This window comes from Rhynchophorus ferrugineus, unplaced genomic scaffold (assembly GCF_030347505.1).
Source record: "Rhynchophorus ferrugineus isolate W39M unplaced genomic scaffold, kcgeb_rfMv2 rfM434, whole genome shotgun sequence".
Classification (NCBI taxonomy): Eukaryota; Metazoa; Arthropoda; class Insecta; order Coleoptera; family Curculionidae; genus Rhynchophorus; species Rhynchophorus ferrugineus.
Genome location: NW_027473011.1, coordinates 37,771 through 62,500, shown reverse-complemented (window position 1 = coordinate 62,500; position 24,730 = coordinate 37,771). Strand labels below are relative to the sequence as shown.

Genomic DNA, 24,730 nt, shown 5'->3' with positions numbered 1-24,730 from the left:
CGCGCTCACGTCATAGACAGCGCTTGCGCCCCTTTCGCAGCCGCCGTCGACTTTAAAACGCTCTTACGGTTTATTTTCGTCTTCTCCACTACACACAACGAGAGGAGCGGAGACAGACTACTCGAAATGGTGACGTTCGTTGTAAATTTTCGTCGTCTCACCTCGTACGACAACAAAAGAGCATACGCTGATCATAGTTTGGCAATATTTTCGTAAACTAAATCTCACCCTTTTGGAATGAAACAAACGAAGGGTGATAAGATTTTCGTAAACTAATCACATTACCGATCATCGTATATGTTCGTCGATATGAGGATCGAAACGTCGATTAGAAATATAATTGGCAAAATCGTTTTATTTTGCGCTCGATTTGTCCATTTATAACGAAATCCGTCGTAGGCCGACGATTATTACTCGTCGTCCTATATAACAACATCTTCATCGTATATATCTCCGCTTTCGGGCGTACATCTTTTAAAACCATATATTATAGGTACCCGAAAACAGCTACGTTGACGACGTCGAAATTCGATCGGAACTTCCGAACTTCGTAGATGGCTCTTTAACGTTCGACAATGATTTTTACAGACTTGTACGTTTACCTATTATATATATATAGGCATAACAACACACTGTAATGATCCTTCCGCAGGTTCACCTACGGAAACCTTGTTACGACTTTTACTTCCTCTAAATGATCAAGTTTGGTCATCTTTTCCTACACATCGACGACGCCGAAACGCCATCGCGTGTCGATCCGAAGACCTCACTAAATCATTCAATCGGTAGTAGCGACGGGCGGTGTGTACAAAGGGCAGGGACGTAATCAACGCGAGCTTATGACTCGCGCTTACTGGGAATTCCTCGTTCATGGGGAACAATTGCAAGCCCCAATCCCTAGCACGAAGGAGGTTCAGCGGGTTACCCGGGCCGCTCGGCCAGGGAAGACACGCTGATTCCTTCAGTGTAGCGCGCGTGCGGCCCAGAACATCTAAGGGCATCACAGACCTGTTATTGCTCAATCTCGTGCGGCTAGAAGCCGCCTGTCCCTCTAAGAAGAATAGTTTGTACGCCGACAGTAAAAACCGCGCACGAACCGCGAAACCCGAAAGCAACGCGGCCGGCGGGCCTTTAGGATGTCAAAAAGCGCCTAGTTAGCAGGCTAGAGTCTCGTTCGTTATCGGAATTAACCAGACAAATCGCTCCACCAACTAAGAACGGCCATGCACCACCACCCACCGAATCAAGAAAGAGCTCTCAATCTGTCAATCCTTCCGGTGTCCGGGCCTGGTGAGGTTTCCCGTGTTGAGTCAAATTAAGCCGCAGGCTCCACTCCTGGTGGTGCCCTTCCGTCAATTCCTTTAAGTTTCAGCTTTGCAACCATACTTCCCCCGGAACCCAAAAGCTTTGGTTTCCCGGAAGCTGCCCGTCGAGTCATATTAGGGAACGTCGACGGATCGCTAGCTGGCATCGTTTAAGGTTAGAACTAGGGCGGTATCTGATCGCCTTCGAACCTCTAACTTTCGTTCTTGATCAATGAAAGCGTTTTTGGCAAATGCTTTCGCTTCTGTTCGTCTTGCGACGATCCAAGAATTTCACCTCTAACGTCGCAATACGAATGCCCCCATCCGTTCCTATTAATCATTACCTCGGGGTTCCGAAAACCAACAAAATAGAACCGAGGTCCTATTCCATTATTCCATGCATACAGTATTCAGGCGAAATTTTAGCCTGCTTTGAGCACTCTAATTTGTTCAAAGTAAACGTGCCGGCCCACCTCGACACTCAGTAAAGAGCACCGCGGCAGGATTGAGTTGGGCCGTCGTAACCACGACGCGCACAACACGCACGCCGAAACGCACGCGCGACGGCGACGCGACACGACTAAGCCCACCGGCAGGACGTCTCGCGAAAAACACGCCAGTTAACACCGCGAACGATGAACCGGCGGCGCGAGACACAAATTCGACTACGAGCTTTTTAACCGCAACAACTTTAATATACGCTATTGGAGCTGGAATTACCGCGGCTGCTGGCACCAGACTGGCCCTCCAATTGATCCTCGTTAAAGGGTTTAGAGTGTACTCATTCCGATTACGGGGCCTCGGATGAGTCCCGTATCGTTATTTTTCGTCACTACCTCCCCGTGCCGGGAGTGGGTAATTTGCGCGCCTGCTGCCTTCCTTGGATGTGGTAGCCGTTTCTCAGGCTCCCTCTCCGGAATCGAACCCTGATTCCCCGTTACCCGTTACGACCATGGTAGGCGCAGAACCTACCATCGACAGTTGATAAGGCAGACATTTGAAAGATGTGTCGCCGGTGCGAGACCGTGCGATCAGCTTAAAGTTATTCAGAGTCACCAAGTTGTACGATGACGAGCGCGAACCCGAAACCGATTGGTTTTGATCTAATAAAAGCACTCCTTCCATCTCTGGTCGGAGCTCTGTTTGCATGTATTAGCTCTAGAATTACCACAGTTATCCAAGTAATTGTGGGTACGATCTAAGGAACCATAACTGATTTAATGAGCCTTTCGCGGTTTCACCTTAATTCGGTATGTACTGAGACATGCATGGCTTAATCTTTGAGACAAGCATATGACTACTGGCAGGATCAACCAGGGAACTGTTCTTATTATTTTATCGACACGAAGCAGATAAAACAAATACAGACACAGTTTATTTTATAAGTTTGACTTATAAAGAAACGTGTGCGTAAGACGACGATATATAATATATATCGACGACTAATAAAAAGGAGGTGCATGATAGCGCGCCTAGACGACGGAAAAACCGGTCCGAGGCGCCACGCTCTTACATTTTAATATTAGTTGTCTAATAAAACAAAACGATATCATCATCTTAGACACATCTTTTGTTTTTTTTATACACAACCGATCGACTAGGCACCCAATTATCTCGATTATCGACGACGATCGTCGACTACGTCGAAAATTGGATGCCGCAAAATATCGTTCGGCGTTTATAAGACCTCGAAAAACATTCTCTCCGAACCCTTCGCTAGATAGAAATATATAAAGCGACAAGGAAACCTCGTACGAGAAACGTTTCGTGATTTTTTATTTTATTCTCGCTCGGAGAGCAGAGAGCTATCGCAAAATGTGTTGCTGTTTTATGAACGTTCCGATGAAAAACCGATACGTCCATAAAAATAATAATTCCAATCGCATATGAATCGTGGATCATCTTCTTCTAACGAAGCCGAATGTTCCCGCCGAATTCGCGATCTCGCAGTGATACCGTCGTCGTCGTCGTACGCTTCCCGATATATCGAAAAAAACCGACCAGGAAGAACAACGAAACGACGATACAAAATCGCGAGAGCGTTACGAATATATAATAACACGACGAAATACGCTTTTTATTTAGATAAATAAAAAAATACGGTTCGGATCTTATATATTAACATATAATATGTAATACCACCTTCGCTGATCAAAAGCCACTCGGTAAAAGTGTCACAGCGCCGGTCGACCCGACCCGTCGTATCCGTCTCTCGTATCGCCCCACGTAGAAGCGCACACGATTTAAGCGCGGGTCTCTCGCCAGCTATCGGAAATGTATGGGTGTTTTAGAACAGATCGTTTATACGGACGTTGCGCAAATTTTTCGTTTTTACGTCTGCCCGTTCTCGTTATTATCGGAATGTTCCGATGAATAAACTTTAGCTTTAGACAACGTGAACTTCTAAAGCAATAATTTTAACCTCTCGTGTTAATACGTCCTCAGGCCGTTTCTAGACTGCCGATCACGTTCTTTAAAAGTCGGAAAATTCCGATCCATAAAATTATGCTAGTAGAATGTAAAGATCCTTCATAGGATGGATACTGTCACATATCGATACGGCGATCGGAGTAAAACTGTTCTCACGTATTTCAGGACATTTTAGGTTGTTACGTCGGCCCGTTCGTTATTATCGGTATATACCTATGAATAAATGTTTTGCTTGTAGAACGTAAGATTCCAAAAGAATGATTCGCCGAAACGATGGTGCACCCTTACGATCGGATATTTGCCGCTTATTGGCCATTTTCTATAATTCATCCGTTAGATATCGTTTATCGATTACGGATAAGGTTTTCCGATATCAGAATGTTCCTAAGGATGATTCGAAAGTGATTTGAACGAAGAATTTGATAGAATGAATCCTTTATTTATCCATTGAGTACAGGGTACGGAGTGTCTGCGGGGTCAGCTAATATATTATATTTCTCTCTCGACGTAATGGTAACTCGAAGTCCGAACCGCGCTCATGAAGCTCGGTTTCAATCCAATCCATGTTGGTCGGTTCCTCGAGAGGAACGCCGTATCTTCGCGGTCGACCGCCTAATGAATCAGGTGGTAAAAGTCCAAGCCCAGCGCGGCAACGGCAGGCGCGTTCAACGTTTTAACTGCCAATTCTACGGTCATTCATCGGCCAACTGTAAAGCCACTCCGGCCTACGTCAAGTCCCAAAGACAGAAATTCCCCGCCGAAATGCACCAACTGTTGAGAACCATACACCGCAAATTACTCGGGATGCAAGTGCCGACCTACTCCAAAAACAACCAAACCCAAAAGACCAATTCCTCCCCCCACTCATGTACGGGGAACTCAAGATAACAGTCGTCTGGCTGGTCTGGATTCCACTAGAACACGAACCCGATCTCCATTGGCGAAATACTCTTCGGAACATATTCAGATGACCAAGGAGATTTTCAGGCCATTTTCAACGCCATCAACCACACAGCTATTGGAAGAATTACTATCGGCCGGGATAATAGATGAGTTGGAACTTGGGCTTATTGCTCCAAGCGAACCAACTCACTACTCCTCCAATCGACCGACAATAATTGACTTTTTTATCTATCAAAATTCGAATCAAGCCTCTGACCTGCAAGTACTCCAAGATATCGATTCTGACCACAGGCCTATCCTCCTCACCCACCATCAGCGATTTTCCACTGAGTTCCACTGTCCCCAAGCAAGGTCAACCTAGTAAACGAAAAAAAAAGTATCTTCTCTTTGACGATCCTCATTATATTAGGACGATAGTTCCATTCTAAATTCTTGATTAATTACAGTTCCTATTTGTTCATTTCGAGACGTTCCCGTGATTAATACTTATCGTGTAGAAATTAGCCACAATCCACAATTAGCCACAGTTAGGAAAAATAAATTAATTATCATATAGTCATAAACGTAATAAAAATGAATACACATATTTTCGAAGTCACTCCAGAAATACTTTACCTTATTTTTAAATAACAATCTCGGGCCGTACCATTTTTACAAAACTTATTCTATATACTTACTATATAACAGATTATAATGATATAATATAATTCAATACAATAACTACAATATATATATATATATCTGAAAATTCTGTTTTTATAAAATGTCAGCTACTGTTTAACATTTCATTTTTTAAAATGTATATCCAATTGTGGTTCTGAAAAGAACCGATTTTGCAGGTAAGTAGTATATTGAAACACACATAGGTATGTGAATTAATTTACTTAGAACTGGTATATTTGGTGACTGCTTTGGTACCTTCGCTAACGGCGTGCTTAGCCAACTCACCGGGTAACAATAACCTAACGGCGGTTTGGATTTCTCTGCTCGTGATCGTTGATCTCTTATTGTAATGGGCGAGACGCGACGCTTCGGCGGCTATCCTTTCGAATATATCGTTCACGAAAGAATTCATGATCGACATGGCCTTGCTGGAGATACCCGTATCGGGATGAACCTGCTTTAAAACTTTGTATATGTAAATCGCATAGCTTTCCTTCCTCCTGCGCTTCTTTTTCTTGTCGCTCTTAGAGATATTTTTCTGGGCTTTTCCGGCTTTCTTGGCCGCCTTACCGCTTGTCTTCGGTGGCATTTCGAAATAAAAATCCCGACGTCTCACGTACCTCAAAGAGTACTTAACTAAAAAAATGCCTTTAATTCTAGAACTTATAACATTCGAAGGAACACTTCTAAGCCCCGCCCATAGCCCGAGTTAGAGTCTGATTGGTCGCGTATGATATAACGAGTTTGGCTCGCGGACAAAATTCCAGGCCGATCTGTAAGAAATTTCCAGTACCGTTTTTGATTTAAAGGTGAGCAGTATCTAACAACGATCGAGATTAACATGTCCGGACGTGGTAAAGGCGGAAAAGTGAAGGGAAAGGCGAAGTCTCGTTCCAATCGTGCGGGATTACAATTTCCTGTCGGTCGTATTCACCGACTTCTAAGGAAAGGAAATTATGCCGAACGCGTAGGGGCCGGTGCTCCCGTTTACTTAGCTGCCGTAATGGAATATCTGGCGGCCGAAGTTCTCGAGTTGGCGGGTAACGCCGCTAGAGACAACAAGAAAACAAGGATTATCCCTAGGCATTTACAATTGGCCATCAGAAACGACGAGGAATTGAATAAACTGTTATCTGGCGTTACTATTGCCCAGGGCGGCGTCTTGCCTAACATTCAAGCAGTATTATTGCCTAAAAAGACAGACAGCAAAACCAAATAGATAACGCAAACCGTTTAAAGTTTTGCATACGCCCTTTAATATCGGTCCTTTTCAGGGCCAACAAAATCGTATAAAAAAGAAGTTAGAATACGCGTTCTTATTAAAGAATAAATATTAACTAGAAAATTTATAAATAATCTGATCTGTACTGAATATTCCTTTATTACTGTTTTAGAGTATCGATCGATCGGTTCCCTAATTAGTTACGGCTCTATCTAGAAAATAATCATTTAAGTAATAATAAGATAATAAATAAATTATATAAATATTCTTTCTTTTATAAAGTTATATTGTGGTTCTGAAAAGAACCGTTTTTTTTCTATTAAAAAAATACGGTCTTGGACGAACGTATTTTTTAGGGAAGTCGTAGCACGTCCAGGAGTGTCGGGATATTTGTAATTTTCAACTCCGTGTCTTCTTGATCTGACGATGAAATGTGTCGCCTGTTTAATATATCGTCATACGTAGTAGAAATAGTTTTATTTCTTTTTCTTTGGTGATACTGGTTTTTTAGTTTTCGCACCTTCACCAGCGGCAACACGAACAGTTGAGGTCGTCGTCTTAGCACTTTTCGGTTTAGGCGCCTTGGGCTTTTTCGTAGGTCCGGCTTTATTAGATTTTTTCGCTTTGGAAGGCGATTTCGGGGATCTTGCGGCCGTGTTGCTTTTTGCTGCTTTCGAAGATGAACTATTAGCGGCGGCATTGGAAGCGGACGTAGTCGTGGCGGCGGTAGATTTCTTTCCTGTTTTCTTTTCGACGGCTTTTTTGGCAGAAGCTTTTTTCTCGGCCAAAGTTGCAGATTCACCTTTCTTACTTTTAGCTGTGGTTTTCTTAGTTGAGGCGGAGGCGGCGGTCGTCTTTTTTTCCGTTTTCTCTGAGGTTTTTTTGGCAGACGCTTTTTTACCACCGGCTGTCGTAGCTGTCGCGGCACCTCCTACTGGTTTTCGTTTATTTTTCTGTCCGGTTTTGGCAGTGGCCGTTTTTCTTTTCTTCGTACCTGCGGCTGTCGTACCTCCTGCTTTACGTGCCGAAGCCGCTAATTTAAATGATCCGGAAGCTCCTTTGCCCTTCGTTTGTACCAAAACACCCGAAGCGATCCACGTCTTTATATATTTCTTTATAAAGGGCGATAATTTGTCAGCATCCACTTTGTAATTGGCCGCTATGTATTTTTTAATAGCTCTGAAGGAAGTTCCGCCTTTCTCTTTCAATCCTTTAATTGCACTCGTTACCATATCAGCGATCGGAGGATGACTAACTTTCGATTTAGAACTCTTCGCCTTGCTCGAAGTGGATTTTTCTTTCTTCCCTCCTGCAGACGAACCTGCGCTACCGGCTGTAGCTGATGCGGCTCCCGTAGCCGACACCGAAGATGAATTCGACCCGGCCGGTGTGCCTGTTGACGATGCGTTAACAACGGCGGCGGAATTTCCTCCACTCCCTTGATTCGACGAAGGAGAAACCGCTTGTCCGCTAATATCGACGTCCGACATTCTGATATAATTTCTTAATTTTCTTATAAGAACGTTCTAATCACGATTCGTTTGACAAAGTTACGTACGTGCGTATGCTTCTCGTTCGCGTATTTTAACTGTCTGACGGTCGCTCTCATTTAATGCGTACCCTATATGATATGAGCCGAACGGAGGACTGAACGGTCGAGCGCGAACGACGTTCCATATTCCGGCTTCGTCGAAACGTTCATCGAGCTTGGAACCGTTTACTTATTTCTCATATTAAATACATAAATCCTTTAGAATATCATACGATTTATGTTCGAGGCGTTAAAAGATAAAACGTAGTAGAAGTAGCAAACTTTACCAATAAATTTTACGTTGACTATCGTCTTAGAAGGAAGCACAAAATCAAGCGTTGCTCTCGATTCCGTCGAAACTACCAATTTACATTCGAGTTATAGACTTTCGGTTATAACTATGAAAATATATCTTTTCAAATCTACGTCCCCCGATATATCGTCTTTTGATATAAATGCAATTCCGTACAGATCTAATGCTATTATTGGAGAAACGAGACATATTATTCCTAATTGATGCGGTACAGATTGTTCGTTGTCCAAAACGAATCTATATCGAAACGTACCGTTGTCGAATTAACTGTAAGAAAACAATGACATGAAAATTAACCGATCCTATACTAATATACTTCTTATTTAACGGTTTCTTAACACCATCCGAACTCTGGGTTACAATCGAACGTATCGGGTGAGCAACGATATCGAGACGTCTATAAGAATATCGTGTCAAACCCTTCTGTATCGATACAATGCTCATATATATTATAGTATATTTTGCTTCTTTAGTTGAAATCTGTTTTCATAAATAGTTATCTAAAGTCAATAAATACATGGAACGCGATCTCCATACATACGTGCGTAGAACTACCGTACCTTCTTTGAAATCTTAAGGATTCTCCAAGCTCATCGACGCGAAGTTTATCTCGGAGTATTTTCTCTCTAAAGGAAAACTATATTAAAGCTTCAACGAAGATTCGGTATTCGATTGTTCACCATCATTTACATTCTTGTCATTAACCTAACATTTATTATGAAATCTTATTTTAAACTTTATCTATCTTTTTATATTACGATCGTCTATTATAATGCAGTATATTTGTTACTTTACAAGTAAATCTTAGATGAAAGGAGCAGATATTTAATAAAATTTAACGTCATCTTAGTCCATTTTCGAATAATAAATTTCTTTTTTTATGCTAGTAAATTTGTGGCTCTGAAAAGAACCGTTGTTTTCTTTAGTTGAATAGATACGTTGTTCTGTTTTAATTGGTCAGCATATATAATACTTTATTTAACCGCCAAATCCGTATAGGGTTCGTCCTTGGCGTTTGAGGGCGTATACTACATCCATGGCAGTAACGGTTTTCCTTTTGGCGTGTTCGGTATAAGTGACGGCGTCTCTGATAACGTTTTCCAAAAATACTTTTAATACACCTCTGGTTTCTTCATAAATTAGACCGGATATACGTTTAACTCCACCCCGCCTAGCCAATCTTCTGATGGCGGGTTTCGTAATACCTTGGATATTATCACGAAGCACTTTACGATGCCGCTTAGCGCCTCCTTTTCCCAAACCTTTACCACCTTTACCTCTGCCCGTCATGATTTATTCAATTTAGTATTAAAAGAAAGCAAATTTATAATCGAATTGTGCAGCGTACACCTCGAATACTACGGGTAACTATTTCAATTTCAAATCCTACCATGGGTTTTGTTGAGTTCGAATCGGGTCCCGCCCACAGATGCTAGCCGGACCAATCAGAATATCTTCACACATTATTAAAAAGGGAGATTTCTTTGACACCTTCGATCAGTTTCCAAAAGTTCGTTGGTGCTTGCGCTTGTAATTCTTCCTACACGTTTGAAGTCAGACCCGTTTAGACGATGGCTCGTACCAAGCAAACTGCTCGAAAATCAACCGGAGGTAAGGCTCCCAGAAAACAATTGGCTACTAAAGCAGCCAGGAAAAGCGCTCCCGCTACCGGTGGTGTTAAAAAACCGCATCGTTACAGACCCGGTACGGTCGCTCTAAGAGAAATCCGACGCTATCAGAAGAGTACCGAATTATTGATTAGGAAATTGCCTTTCCAACGATTGGTTCGCGAAATCGCTCAGGATTTCAAGACCGATTTACGTTTCCAAAGTTCGGCAGTGATGGCTTTGCAAGAAGCTAGCGAGGCCTATTTGGTTGGTCTCTTTGAAGACACCAATTTGTGTGCGATCCATGCTAAACGAGTAACTATCATGCCTAAGGACATTCAATTAGCCAGACGCATTAGAGGCGAACGTGCATAAATGCTACGGCTGTCCTATATTAAGGTCGTTTTTTGTATTTATATGAAAAAAAAAGGTTCTTCTCAGAACCACCAACTTCTATTAGAAAAAAGAGACATTGATATTTTTTCCGTTTATATGACGCTTTAGTTATAATATTTGTGAATTGAATTTAGAATATTATGCTCACAAATATATTGTGAATATTGAGGAATCCTTAGTAATAAGGTGTGAACACCTGCTGGATTGACTTGAAGTTTATATCACGATAAGAAAGGGGTATCACATATACTGTTATTATGTTACCGTAAAGGAATGAATATATAAAATAAAATATTTTTTTCTGGATATTTTAACATTTTTATGAACGATTACTATATTTTAATTTATTTGACTTCGTATATATCCTATCTTCTTAACAATAGTTTATTTCTTTTTTTCTTCTTTAAACATTTTGGGGCTCTGAAAAGAGCCGTTTTCCACCCTTCATATTATTATGATCACCTTCAAAATAATATATTTCGTTTACTTAGAACTGGTATATTTAGTGACAGCTTTGGTACCTTCGCTAACGGCATGCTTAGCCAATTCACCGGGTAACAATAACCTAACGGCGGTTTGGATTTCTCTGCTCGTGATGGTCGATCTTTTATTGTAATGGGCGAGGCGCGACGCTTCGGCGGCTATCCTTTCGAATATATCGTTCACGAAAGAATTCATAATCGACATGGCCTTGCTGGAAATACCCGTATCGGGATGAACCTGCTTTAAAACTTTGTATATGTAAATCGCGTAGCTTTCCTTCCTCCTACGCTTCTTTTTCTTATCGCTCTTAGAAATGTTTTTCTGGGCTTTTCCAGCCTTTTTTGCCGCTTTACCGCTTGTCTTCGGTGGCATTTTAAACGAATGAGATTCGCGACCTACCCATACAGCAAAAGATAAAAGACTAAACCGAAATATACCTATAGTCGTTTAATTATTTGATAAATGACGCTACACTTCTAAGCTCCGCCCATTCTTGGCGTTATGTCGTAGAAAGCTCTGATTGGTCGAGTAGGAAACGTACTAGTGTTTTGAGAAGTTGCCGAATAAAAGCTATTCGCTGGACAGTTCACTGCCAGTTGTTCATTCGTTGTCGAAAGGACGTGAGCGTTGTCGCCATTAGTTTTTCGGTTATTTTTAGTTTAAAAAAGTTAGCAATACAATGTCTGGACGTGGTAAGGGTGGAAAAGTGAAGGGAAAGGCGAAATCTCGTTCCAACCGAGCGGGATTACAATTTCCTGTTGGCCGTATTCACCGGCTTTTAAGGAAAGGAAATTATGCCGAACGCGTAGGGGCCGGTGCTCCCGTCTACTTAGCTGCCGTAATGGAATATTTGGCGGCCGAAGTTCTCGAGTTGGCAGGTAACGCCGCTAGAGACAACAAGAAAACAAGGATTATCCCTAGGCATTTACAATTGGCCATCAGAAATGACGAAGAACTGAACAAACTCCTCTCCGGTGTTACTATAGCCCAGGGCGGCGTTCTACCAAACATCCAGGCCGTATTGTTACCGAAAAAAACAGATAGTAAAACCAAATAAGTTACATGAGCCTTAGGGTTTTTGTGTCGTACAAAAACCTTTTAACTATCGGTCCTTTTCAGGACCACCAAAATAATAAAACAAAAAAAGAACTTAAAATTAAAACTCATATTATGACTTGCACTTACTAATTATTTAAAATATTCTAATAAACAGTTTAAGTACTTTAAAGATTGTTTTTTGGGTGTGTAAGATAAATTAAGAGACATTCCAATACCAATAATTATCGTTTTATTAAACAACAATTAAGTCGAAATAATATGAAGGATTTATTTCTAGCGGTTCTCCTTTAGTAAAATCGAACCGTATTATAACATCGCGCCTTGTATATAATCTATGTAATTAACGATGAATTTAAGGGGCGGTCTATTTATTAAGTATAGAGTTTTGGAATCCAAACCCTCAAATAATTAGGGCCAGTTATACTTAAATTATTATTTTAAATAAAATTATGATGATTGTAATGATTGAAAGATTATCCTTAAATCCTAATAGAGCTTCCGTTTTTTAAATATCGATAAATTTGTGGTTCTGAAAAGAACCGTTGTTTAATTTTTCTAAAATTAATTTTGAGGGTCACATTTCACGTTAGTTCGCGAATAAAATGTGACTTAACCTCCAAACCCGTATAATGTACGTCCTTGACGTTTCAAGGCGTATACTACATCCATTGCGGTAACGGTTTTTCTTTTGGCGTGTTCGGTATATGTAACGGCATCTCTGATGACGTTTTCCAAAAACACTTTTAAAACACCTCTGGTCTCTTCGTAAATCAGACCAGATATACGTTTTACGCCGCCTCGTCTAGCCAATCTTCTAATGGCGGGCTTCGTAATACCTTGGATATTATCACGAAGCACTTTACGATGCCGCTTGGCTCCTCCTTTTCCCAAACCTTTACCACCTTTACCTCTGCCGGTCATCTTTTATCGAACCTAATACAAAAAAAATAAATGATCTCGAATAAGTAGCGCGCTCACAACACGAGTGCTACGGACAACTGTTGTCGATTACATTCAATCAGCCCGGTTTTGTAGACTTAGGATTGAGTTCCGCCCACTGGCACAAAACGGACCAATCAGATTAGATAACATGTTATAAAAAGGACTCTCTGATTTTATGACCGAATCAGTCCGAAAGGGGTCGCCGTCGTTTGCGTTTGTTAATTTTTCTCATTACCTCTATTTTAAAAATATGGCTCGTACCAAGCAAACTGCGCGAAAATCAACAGGAGGTAAAGCTCCTAGGAAACAATTGGCTACCAAAGCGGCCAGGAAAAGCGCTCCAGCTACCGGTGGCGTTAAGAAACCACATCGCTACCGACCTGGGACGGTCGCTTTGCGGGAGATTCGTCGTTATCAAAAGAGCACCGAATTATTGATTAGGAAATTACCTTTTCAACGATTGGTTCGCGAAATCGCTCAAGATTTCAAGACCGATTTACGTTTTCAAAGTTCGGCGGTAATGGCTTTACAAGAGGCCAGCGAAGCTTATTTAGTTGGCCTTTTTGAGGATACTAATTTATGTGCGATACATGCAAAGCGAGTAACCATCATGCCCAAGGATATTCAGCTAGCCAGACGTATCAGAGGCGAACGTGCCTAAACTTTATTTTCTATCATTTATAATACTCTACTTATATTCGTATTTTGCAACAAAAAAAAACGGTTCTTTTCAGAACCACCTAAATTTAATCAAAGAAAAAGAAGATAATTCAATTAATATTCTTTTATCGATATTTATATAAACCACTAAAAGAGTTATGGATTTTTATCTCAGAGTTATATTCGACTACATGTTAGTAATTAATAACAGTCGGTGTACTTATACGCATTGTTTTTAAAAACTAAAGAAAAAATAATGTAATCACTAATAACCAAAGAATAATAATATACTGTTGATAACAAAATTTGTATTTCAATATTGGATACTACAGCTGTATAATATATAAAATTAATTTTTTTAAGATTATTTCTTTTTTTATTTATCTAAATTGTGGCTCTGAAAAGAACCGTTTTCTCCTTTATGATATTCAAGGCTTATGGTTTACTTAGAACTGGTATATTTAGTGACGGCTTTGGTACCTTCACTAACGGCGTGCTTAGCCAATTCACCGGGCAGCAATAATCGCACGGCAGTTTGGATTTCTCTGCTTGTGATAGTAGATCTTTTATTGTAATGAGCGAGACGGGACGCTTCGGCGGCTATCCTTTCGAATATATCGTTCACGAAAGAATTCATGATCGACATGGCCTTGCTGGAGATACCCGTATCGGGATGAACTTGCTTTAAAACTTTGTAAATGTAGATCGCGTAGCTTTCCTTCCTCTTGCGTTTCTTTTTCTTGTCACTTTTGGAGATATTTTTCTGAGCCTTACCGGCCTTTTTGGCCGCCTTACCGCTTGTTTTCGGAGGCATTTCGAAATAAATATTACGATATTAAAGGAACCACGAAAAGTACTAGACTAAAACAAATTTCAGGAATCCTTAGAATTTATAGGCTCCTTAAATACACTCCTAAGCCCCGCCTATTATCTGAGTTAGCCTTTCATTGGTCGCGTACGAGATCATGCGTTCGGCTTACGAACAAAATTCGTTGCTAGTATGTTGACAGTTTTAGTACAGATTTCAACTCTAAGGCGAGCGAGTTCTAGAAGCAATCGATAGTAAAATGTCCGGACGTGGTAAAGGCGGAAAAGTGAAGGGAAAGGCGAAGTCTCGTTCTAACCGAGCGGGATTACAATTCCCTGTCGGTCGTATTCACAGACTTTTAAGGAAAGGGAATTATGCCGAACGCGTAGGGGCCGGTGCTCCCGTCTACTTAGCTGCCGTAATGGAATATCTGGCAGCCGAGGTTCTCGAATTGGCGGGTAACGCCGCTAGAGATAACAAGAAAACCAGGATTATCCCTAGGCATTTGCAATTGGCCATCAGAAACGACGAAGAATTGAACAAACTCCTATCCGGAGTTACTATAGCCCAGGGCGGCGTTCTGCCAAATATCCAAGCTGTATTGTTACCTAAAAAGACAGATAGCAAAACTAAATAAAACGAATGTAACCTATTTTATCATCAAATATCGGTCCTTTTCAGGACCACCAAGACAGCTGAAAAAGAGAATTTTATTATTTTAGCTTAAGTAGTAAAATAACAGGCATAAGTTTTAATTTTGAGAGGTTTTGTGATATACGACAGAGTTACGACGATATTTTATAGATCGCAATACTTTTGACAATACCTTTCTCTGAATCTTCGTGCATGCAGTCTCTTCTTAATGAGAGTATTGAACAATATCCATTTTATTGTATCGATATCGTATCTTTCTAATTTCTCATTCATTTCATTAATTATTTCCTAATTGTTATGATCGGATTTGCAAAGATTAGGATTTCTGTATATCGAACCGGTACATGTCAGCTGTATTTATGAGGTTATGTTATTTGTTCTTAGAATTTGATGTGATCAATTGAAAATGAGATGAAAGTTGCTTTAATTTATCGTTTCGGACCGACTATTAGTGCCGTGTCATCGTTTGGAGATTACTATGGAACATAATTGTGCGACGAGTTATGATAGACTGTCATTTATTGTTGCGACTGGATTTGGTGGTCTCCAGCTATATATGCGTTTATTATTTATAATTGTCGATCCGATTCACTACCTACTAATTCTATATTGTGAATTTTTAGTTTAATGATCATGTCCTTACTGTTGGACCAACACCCCACTTGGATGCATTGGTACGATGACTGTCTCCGTAGGAAGGCCATGCATGACAGTCAACCCATGTATTTCTTTTCATTAGGGTAGTTTATACAGTAAGTGTCTATTTATTGACTATAGGGTACCAATTAGTTACTTCGTATGGTTACCTTTAAGGTAATTGAATGATATTGTTGCTTTTAGTGAGCAACTAAATGACATTGAGAGATTTGACCGGATGTTAGTTTGAAGATGTTTATATATTCCATGCAACAATCTTTCGCTTATTCCGAGTTGCTGCGGTTATACACAGTTACTGACTTGCCCCTTGACATCCTCTCGGATGTGCACTTCCTTTGAGGATTATCCGTGATGACCTGTATTGCCTTATATAATTAGCATTTTTGAGTAAGTTTGAAATCTAGGTGAGAGTGCCGTTTATGTATGTATATGTTTGTTAATCTAGTGATTTATCATAGGTTACTTATTGTTGTTATTGCAATTTAGGTTAGATTGTTTCGAAGAGCCTTCCTTGATGTGAATATATCTCTTCCTTTGTTTCGACTGTGGGTGAATTCTGATGCTTAGCTAAGGATATTTTATATCATATTCTATTTATATCATTAATTTAGAATAGAATAGAATATAATATAATACAATTTTCAAAGATTTTTAATGATATTCTTGACAATTTTACGCTTCTCTATATTTGAAAATCCTATTCTTTGATTGTCTTGGTTCTCGCTAGATGGCGCGCGCCGCCTGATTTCTTTCTCTACTTTATGTCGTTGGATATTGTTTTCGTCTCTCATTCATTAGAATTGACGTACACGCATTGGAGGTTATGTCTTCGTTCTGTTTAAACGTTTTGTTTATTTTATTTTGTTATTGTTGTGTTTTTAGGTTTTCTTATGGATTAGACCGATCTTATGTGATTTGTCGACCTGTGACTTGTTTGTTTTACCCCCTCGCACCACTTGGAGGTTATGTCGGACACCATCTGTGTCACTAGATTGTACTTTTGTATGAATATTTCGTATTATTTCAGGGTGAATTTGACGCCGTAGATATGTTTTGATATTGTTTAACCACTTTTATTTCATTTTATTTTGTTGCTAGTCACCTTCCAATCAAGATACCAGCGGTGTATTTACATTTTTTGTATTTTTTAGGTTATCCGTGTCCAGTTCCCCTGACAGAACTGGTAGAGCCGACCGTGATCAATCTGGAAATCACATGTCCGAAGCTATCCGCATCAACCTGCGGTTCCTCTGCACTTGATGACCGAACGCCAACAGGCCAGGATTCTACCTTTGCTTAAGTACTTTCGGATATGTTGAATACTACATTTGTTTATATTAGACTTATCTGCTCGAAGTTTATTAGTTAGATGACTTATATGTTTGATTTGCAAGGTATGAGGTCTATTGAGATAGCGACCCCGTAGGACGGTGCAGTAACTTCGTGATTGTGTTTCATATTGTTCAATCATTCCTAATGCCAATCATCCTCCCATCGGAATATCAATAGTCTAGTTATGATTTTTAATGTTTTAGGTTAGGGAGTCTTGGCAGAGTTGACGGAACTGGCCGTGTCCGAGTGGTGGAATGGACAAAGCACCCTGGGACCATTGCTACTATGAGTTTGCCAATTTTCCACACTACAAGATGAGCATTATTTGTCTTTCTCTATGATTAGGACTATCGCTGAAACAGTAGTCCTAGCAAGTCCTACTCCCCAAGCGGAGAGAAGTTAGGGGGGCAGTAGGAATCTCGTTAATCCATGCACGCGCCTTCCTGATATGTTCGGGCATAGGCTGCGGTTGTCAAGGCGGTGGTAGTTAGTCCCGCCGTTTACCCGCGCTCGGCATCTCGATCCTTCTCTGAACGGATGCGAACGCGATCTGCTGAGCTGGTCTTTCCTGCGTAAGTATATGGACATTTTGAAATGTAGACTATCTGTCTATGGCTCTGGTGCTTGTTAAAACTCCGAGCTGGTCTTTCCTGCGTAAGTATCGGGGACGGTTCACGTACGGGTCTCCGAGCGCCTGTTCGGTTCCGTCGCGGCAGTATTGCGTAAAATTTTAGATAAGGACAGTGGGAATCTCGTTAATCCATGCACGCGCCTTCCTGATATGTTCGGGCATAGGCTGCGGTTGTCAAGGTGGTGGTAGTTAGTCCCGCCGTTTACCCGCGCTCGGCATCTCGATCCTTCTCTGAACGGATCCGAACGCGATCTGCTGAGCTGGTCTTTCCTGCGTAAGTATATGGACATTTTGAAATGTAGACTATCTGTCTATGGCTCTGGTGCTTGTTAAAGCTCCGAGCTGGTCTTTCCTGCGTAAGTATCGGGGACGGTTCACGTACGGGTCTCCGAGCGCCTGTTCGGTTCCGTCGCGGCAGTATTGCGTAAAATTTTAGATAAGGACAGTGGGAATCTCGTTAATCCATGCACGCGCCTTCCTGATATGTTCGGGCATAGGCTGCGGTTGTCAAGGTGGTGGTAGTTAGTCCCGCCGTTTACCCGCGCTCGGCATCTCGATCCTTCTCTGAACGGATCCGAACGCGATCTTAGTTAGGGACATTTTGAAATGTAGACCATGAGTCTATGGCTCAGGTGCTTGTTAAAGGTCTGAGCTGGTCTTTCCTGCGTAAGTATATGGACATTTTGAAATGTAGACTATCTGTCTATGGCTCTGGTGCTTGTTAAAGCTCCGAGCTGGTCTTTCCTGCGTAAGTATCGGGGACGGTTCACGTACGGGTCTCCGAGCGCCTGTTCGGTTCCGTCGCGGCCGTATTACGTAAAATTTTAGATAAGGACAGTGGGAATCTCGTTAATCCATGCACGCGCCTTCCTGATATGTTCGGGCATAGGCTGCGGTTGTCAAGGTGGTGGTAGTTAGTCCCGCCGTTTACCCGCGCTCGGCATCTCGATCCTTCTCTGAACGGATCCGAACGCGATCTTAGTTAGGGACATTTTGAAATGTAGACCATGAGTCTATGGCTCTGGTGCTTGTTAAAGGTCTGAGCTGGTCTTTCCTGCGTAAGTATATGGACATTTTGAAATGTAGACTATCTGTCTATGGCTCTGGTGCTTGTTAAAGCTCCGAGCTGGTCTTTCCTGCGTAAGTATCGGGAACGGTTCACGTACGGGTCTCCGAGCGCCTGTTCGGTTCCGTCGCGGCAGTATTGCGTAAAATTTTAGATAAGGACAGTGGGAATCTCGTTAATCCATGCACGCGCCTTCCTGATATGTTCGGGCATAGGCTGCGGTTGTCAAGGTGGTGGTAGTTAGTCCCGCCGTTTACCCGCGCTCGGCATCTCGATCCTTCTCTGAACGGATCCGAACGCGATCTTAGTTAGGGACATTTTGAATTGTAGACCATGAGTCTATGGCTCTGGTGCTTGTTAAAGGTCTGAGCTGGTCTTTCCTGCGTAAGTATATGGACATTTTGAAATGTAGACTATCTGTCTATGGCTCTGGTGCTTGTTAAAGCTCCGAGCTGGTCTTTCCTGCGTAAGTATCGGGGACGGTTCACGTACGGGTCTCCGAGCGCCTGTTCGGTTCCGTCGCGGCCGTATTGCGTAAAATTTTAGATAAGGGACAAGAGAAATGTTGGCCATTTCCCTGTTCTGATGCATTTACATGCTTTGAACTGGCCGCTACCAACCATCCGTTGAAACGACTCTCAAGGGAACCCTCCCGTGCCACCATCGCGTGACACACCACCAGCACTTTCTCACCAGAAAAATCGGCGGGGGGGTTGAAGACCCTGTTGAGCTTTATTTATTACCTTTATAATGATTACATTTCCTTATGCTAACAATAACTTATCCTACGTTACTTAAACCTAACATACTTATACTAATTTCCTAACTGCTTATTAATATTTGTCCATTATTCTTTAAGTTCGTTTAGAGTTCTAGTCTTACGCATTGTGTAAAGTGCACTCTAGTTGGTAGTAAACCCGCTTTGTCTGTCACTTTTTCACTCGTCACTTATTAGTCCGGTACACTATCCCCTAGGGGCTGCTCCTGGCTGGTGCTCTGCGAAGATTCCCTTTCCAAGACCGTGTCTTCTATTACATTTCCTGCAATGTCGTTGACAAGTTGGATGGCCGCCCGGTCGTTCATACCATTTGCTTTCCTCAGCTGTGCTGACTCATAGCAGAATGGATGTTCGGCCCTTGTGCTGACTCTCTCCGGACTAGTGCAATAGAACAGGATGTGCTCGGTGTCTTCGAGTCCACTTCCGCATTGGCACTGTCCGTTGGTCTCTTGCAGCTTAAAGCGCGCTATGTACGCGCCCATGTTTCCGTGTCCAGTTATTAGCTGCGTGGCTTTGCTGTTCACGCCAAGTGTTTCGAAGCCGACTTTGGGGCAGAACTTGTAAAGGATTCTGCCCTTCTCGGATCTGTCCCAGTATTCCTGCCATCTTCGTAGCACCTCTTCTCTTTTCTCTTCCTTGATTGTACTCCGGCTGACCCAGCATAGTTCTGCTAGCTCGGCGTCACCTAGATTCGTGGCCTGCCTTGCTAGTTGGTCAGCTTCAGTGGATTCCGCGGTTTCCAGCCTTCTTTGCCATTTGACGGAGATGACCTTTCCTCTTCTTGCCATCTGGACCAGTCTCTGTTGTGTTTCTGATATCTTGTTGATCCTGGTTTCGGTGTCTTCCAGCCAGCAGTTGGCCATCCTGCTGTCTGTTGTGATTTCCACCGGACCAGGTAGATTTAGCCTTTCTATTTCGTCGATGGCATATCTTATTGCCACGAACTCTGCCGTCCTCGCCGTTGTTTTGTCCTGGATCCTGATGCTGCGCCGCATGGTTTGGTCACTGGTTGTTTTGGCAACCAGGCCTATACCAGCTCTCTGTTCTTTGACACTAGCATCCACCCAAATCCTCGTGTTTGGACTCGTGTCCGTTGGGTTTTTCCAGGACTGCCCCCATGGCCATGGTTGTTCCTTGGGGTCAGGTTTCTTGGGTCCGTTTGGGTAGCCGTATCTGGCCGTTGCCCAAGCCTGAGTGGCTGCATCGATATGCAGCGGCGACGTTCCGGCAATGACTTGGAGTGCGTCGTTGGATGTGGTCCTGTAAGCCCCCGTTACCGCGATCAGCACTGATCTCTGGGCGGCTGCCAGTTTCTTCCTAATCCTCTCGGTGTCCGCTTTTGTCCCCCATATCTCGGCTCCGTAGAGAATCGCTGGCCGTATCACTCTTAGATAGATTGTCTTCAGAGTTTCGGCCGCGATTCTGCCATTTTTCATCCTTAGTGGGCCCCAGAGTCTTCCCATGATCCCGGCTGCCTTAGTCCTGACCTCCGTAACGTGGTCTACGTACTGCTGCCGCCTATCGATGGTGATACCCAGATACTTGAGCTTGTCGGCTGGAAGTATGGATACTTCACCGAGTGATAGATACGGCGCTCTTCTTTTGACGCCACTCCAGATCCAGATGGCTTCCGTTTTGGTCGCGTTGTAGGTAGCTCTGGCTTCCCGCGACCAATCGTTGCATTTCTTCCAGCAATCCTGCCATGCCATGTCCAGTCGTCCTTTGATTACCTTGTTGCTGAGAGCAATAATCTGGTCGTCAGCGAACGCCTGGATTCTGATTCCGCAGTCGTTGACGTCGGCGGTGTCCACCTTGCGGAACCATCCATTCATGTTCAGCAACCACAGTGTGGGACCCAGACTGGATCCTTGTGGGCATCCTTTGTCCGTGTTCATCGTTATGCCGTTACTGAATACTCTGCGGTCACTCATGAAGCTGGCTATGGATTTTGCCATCTTCCGTCCGATGTTGGCTAGTTTTAGTTCCTTTACAATAGTTGGTAGTGTGGCCTCGTTAAAGGCGTTCTTCAAGTCTAGTGCCACAGCTACCACGTGGTTTCCATTGTCTTTTTCCCTATTTATCCAGTTCAGGAGGTCCGATATCGCCGTTATCGTCGACTTGTTCCTCCTGAAACCATACTGCCTTTCGTCGTACAAGTTCATCCTTTCCAGGATGACTTGCAGTCTCTTGTTCAAGATCCTATCGAGCACTTTCCCCAGGGTCGGAAGGAGGCTGATCGGCCGTTCTCCGCCGCTTTTCTTCCTGATCCAGCATATCCGGGCTGTTTTCCACACTACGGGAAAATATCCTGCATCATAACAGTTCTTGTACAGCGTTATGATGCTGGATTTATGCGTGCTCCAGATCTGCTTGATCAGTTCGTTGGGTATGCCATCCAGTCCCACTGCTTTCCTAGTTTTCAGCGTGTTGATTGCTGCTTCCACTTCCTGTTCTGTGATGTTTTCTTCACCGATTTCTGTGCTAGGCCAGCTGTCGTTGTTAATGTCGGCTATAGCTTCTTCGATTTCTTTTCTTTCTGTTGGGTCCGCCTCCGGATGGTATTTCCTAATTTTTGCTCCTTCCCTTCGGTTGGCACCTTCGACAGTTGCTTCCTCCTGGGTGGGGGCCTTCTGACCTCGCTGTACTCCTATCTTCCTGAATACCTCCCATACCGTGTGCCATGGTTTGGTCTCGATGGTGTTGTTTATCACCGAGTTCGTGTATTCCCTTTTCTTGTCGTTGATGAGGTCCCTGTATTGTTTTTTCTTGATCCTGTGTTCTGTAATGAGCATTTGATTTTCTGTGGTGTTTCTGATTCGTCTCTTGGAAATGGCTAGTGCCCGCTTCTTCTCCTCGCACTGCGCGTCCCACCAGTCATTTCCGTGTTTGATCGTGATAGCCCTCTTTTTTATCCTGTTGCTCATTCCTTTCAGGATCTGTTGGAGTACGATGGCTTGTTCCTCTATCACCCTGGTCTCCACGGTAGGTGTGATATTCATTGGGATATTTGCGAAGCGTTCTCTGATGGAATTCCAATTCGTGTTTCTGAAATCCCATTCAGATTTTTTGGTCTTCCTGGCCTCGTGTTGCCCGTGTATCTCAAATTCAATGTATTTGTGGTCACTCAAGGTTTCTTCGGTTGCATTGATGTTCCAGCCGCTAACCTCGGTGCCCCTGCTCCAGGTAGTGTCCACGTTGCTTCTGCCCCTGCTTGTGCTGAAGGTTGGCCTCGTGTAGTCCCCTTCGGCGAGCTGCAGTCCTTGGCTCACTGCCCAGTTGAGGAGTTCTTCACCTCTTGTGCTGTTTTCAGCACTGCCCCACAGTCCATGTTTGGCGTTGAAATCGCCGGCCAGGATCCATTTTCCGGTATACTCCTCCAGGTACCGGGAGATGTATTCTATGTTGGGTAGATTTGCCCCTCCGGGTTCCTCATAGACGTTGGTGATGACTGCGTCGCCTATATAAACAGAGGTGATGTTCTGGGAAGACATGTTTTCTATCAATGTCGCCTTAATGGTGTCCTTGATCCATGTCTCCGTTTTCGTCCTGGGTCCTTTGCTGTACATCAGCCAACCTTCCCATGCCGTCGTTTTAGGTGTCGGTTCTTGGATAAGGACTATATCGAATCCGCCTTCCGACGCCTTTTTCCTCATCAGCGCTGTTGCACTGACACCTTTCCCAGTGTTGAATTGCAGGGTTTTCAGCATCCGTAGTCTGTTATTCTTCGGTTGTCCTGCCTTTTCCTATTTTGTTGCGGGCAACTATAGTCGGTTGCCTTGTGTTTTAATTCTTCGGTCTTTGTTTTCCCGGCTCTAACGCAGTTAATGCACTTGTGCTCCTCTGTTTTGCAGGAATTGCCCTCGTGTTTTTCCCCACACTTGTAACAGGCCGGTTCTGTCGCCGTGCAATTTCTATGGCTGTGCCCGTAGCGACAGCACCTCATACATATCAAGACACTGGTCGTTTCTTCGACCCGGTATCTTAGCATGTCCACGATGACTGTGCGCTCCTTCATTATCCTGCTGAAGATCTGCGGGGCTACTTCTAGAATCCAGTTCTGCCTCTGGAATTTGCCGGTCCACGGGATATTTTTAATGATTTTGATATGCTTTGCCTCCGGGTGTTCTTCAATCAGCGTTTTTATTTCCTCGTTTTCATTTATTATGTCCTGTATTATTTCCTCGCCCTTTACATTACTGGGAAGACCGATTAACTTAATGCGAGGATTCAGCCTGACGCCTTCTTTAATTTCTGCTGTCTTAACGGTTTGCATTTTCTCCTTAACGGCCTCCTTTTGCTCGGCGGTTTTGCATTCTACTACTACCGATCCGTTTTTAAGGACTCTAATGCCCCTAAATCCCGTCTGCAGTTCCTTTGTTGTTATGTGCTTCTTGAGTTCCATTTTAGTTTCTTCACCAGTTTTGTTGCTGAAGCTGACGATTATTTCGTTTTTTTGTTTATTTTTGTCCGGGGGTGCCCATGCTCTGGTCGTTTCCTTTTTCTTGTTCGGTATAGTTGTTTTGTTTCCAGTTTTTTGTAAGGCTTTGGCATAGCTTAACTTGTTTGCGTTATTCTCGGGGTGTGGTATCTCCGTTTGTTTCTCGGTATGCCGTGTTTTTTCTAGGTTCATGATTTTATCCTCCATCCGTGCCATTTGCTCTCCCATTTTAGTGAACATATTTTCTATGCTGCTATTTTGTTCCTGTTTCTTGGATTTCCGTTCCATGAGGTCCGTTATGTCCTCAATTTTCTGTAGGGTTTGTAGGATGACGGTACGGTCTCCGATACCGTATTGCATCTTTTTAGATGCTTGATGGATTTTCGTCGCTCGTCCCTTTATCACATCCAGGCATAGTTTAATAGATTCTTTTAGTCCGGCGATGTCCCTTCCGATTAATATGCTCATTGTGAGTCCCGCCAGTTCATCTTCTTTCCCGTCTAGATCGTTCTCTCCAGCGTTAGCTTCGACACCTTCATTAACTTCTTTTTCGGTAACTTCCAGTTGCTCGGTGTCAGTTGTCTTTTTTCTAGCTTGTCGCTTCTCCATTTTATTGCAGTAGTATTAGTTCCTTATTAAAAATGCATATTAATGGGGCTGTGCCCCGATGGGAGATAGCGTTAAAGACCCTATTTATTGTTATTATTGAATTGTGTCACGTATCAGTCAATTATGGCGAGTGCGCTCGGATGATCACTTTGAAAAAATGGCGACCGCCCCTGGCTGCTGGCTTATTTCTTGAGACCGCTGCTAGATGGCGCAAGTGCAACCGATTTTTGAAAAATTGGTGACT

The 24,730-nt window shown here is 42.9% G+C and overlaps 3 protein-coding genes and 1 non-coding gene across 4 annotated transcripts in view; all 4 read right to left on the bottom strand.

Annotated features, from left to right (window-relative positions):
• Positions 1 to 11,267, bottom strand: part of LOC143205982 (histone H2B) — a 44,207-nt gene extending 32,940 nt beyond the window's left edge. Inside the window, exon 1 of the mRNA XM_076418963.1 lies at positions 10,053 to 11,267. The gene's annotated coding sequence lies outside the window, so the exon portion shown is untranslated. The remainder of the gene's footprint in view (positions 1 to 10,052) is intronic.
• On the bottom strand, positions 636 to 2,624 carry LOC143205995 (small subunit ribosomal RNA). Its single transcript, XR_013008039.1, has one exon. It is a non-coding gene; the product is annotated as a small subunit ribosomal RNA (ribosomal RNA).
• On the bottom strand, positions 5,518 to 5,889 carry LOC143205986 (histone H2B). The gene has a single exon (XM_076418967.1). The coding sequence runs from the start codon at positions 5,887 to 5,889 to the stop codon at positions 5,518 to 5,520; it is 372 nt and encodes a 123-aa protein (XP_076275082.1).
• A 2,688-nt stretch (positions 11,268 to 13,955) lies between the features above and the next one.
• On the bottom strand, positions 13,956 to 14,327 carry LOC143205985 (histone H2B). Its single transcript, XM_076418966.1, has one exon. It carries the CDS (start codon positions 14,325 to 14,327, stop codon positions 13,956 to 13,958), a length of 372 nt encoding a protein of 123 aa, XP_076275081.1.
• Positions 14,328 to 24,730: the final 10,403 nt, after the last annotated feature.

What these genes read in the sequence shown, in the direction of transcription:
- LOC143205985 (XM_076418966.1), bottom strand. Translation starts at nt 14,327, where the DNA reads ATGCCTCCGAAAACAAGCGGTAAGGCGGCCAAAAAGGCCGGTAAGGCT.
- LOC143205986 (XM_076418967.1), bottom strand. Translation starts at nt 5,889, where the DNA reads ATGCCACCGAAGACAAGCGGTAAGGCGGCCAAGAAAGCCGGAAAAGCC.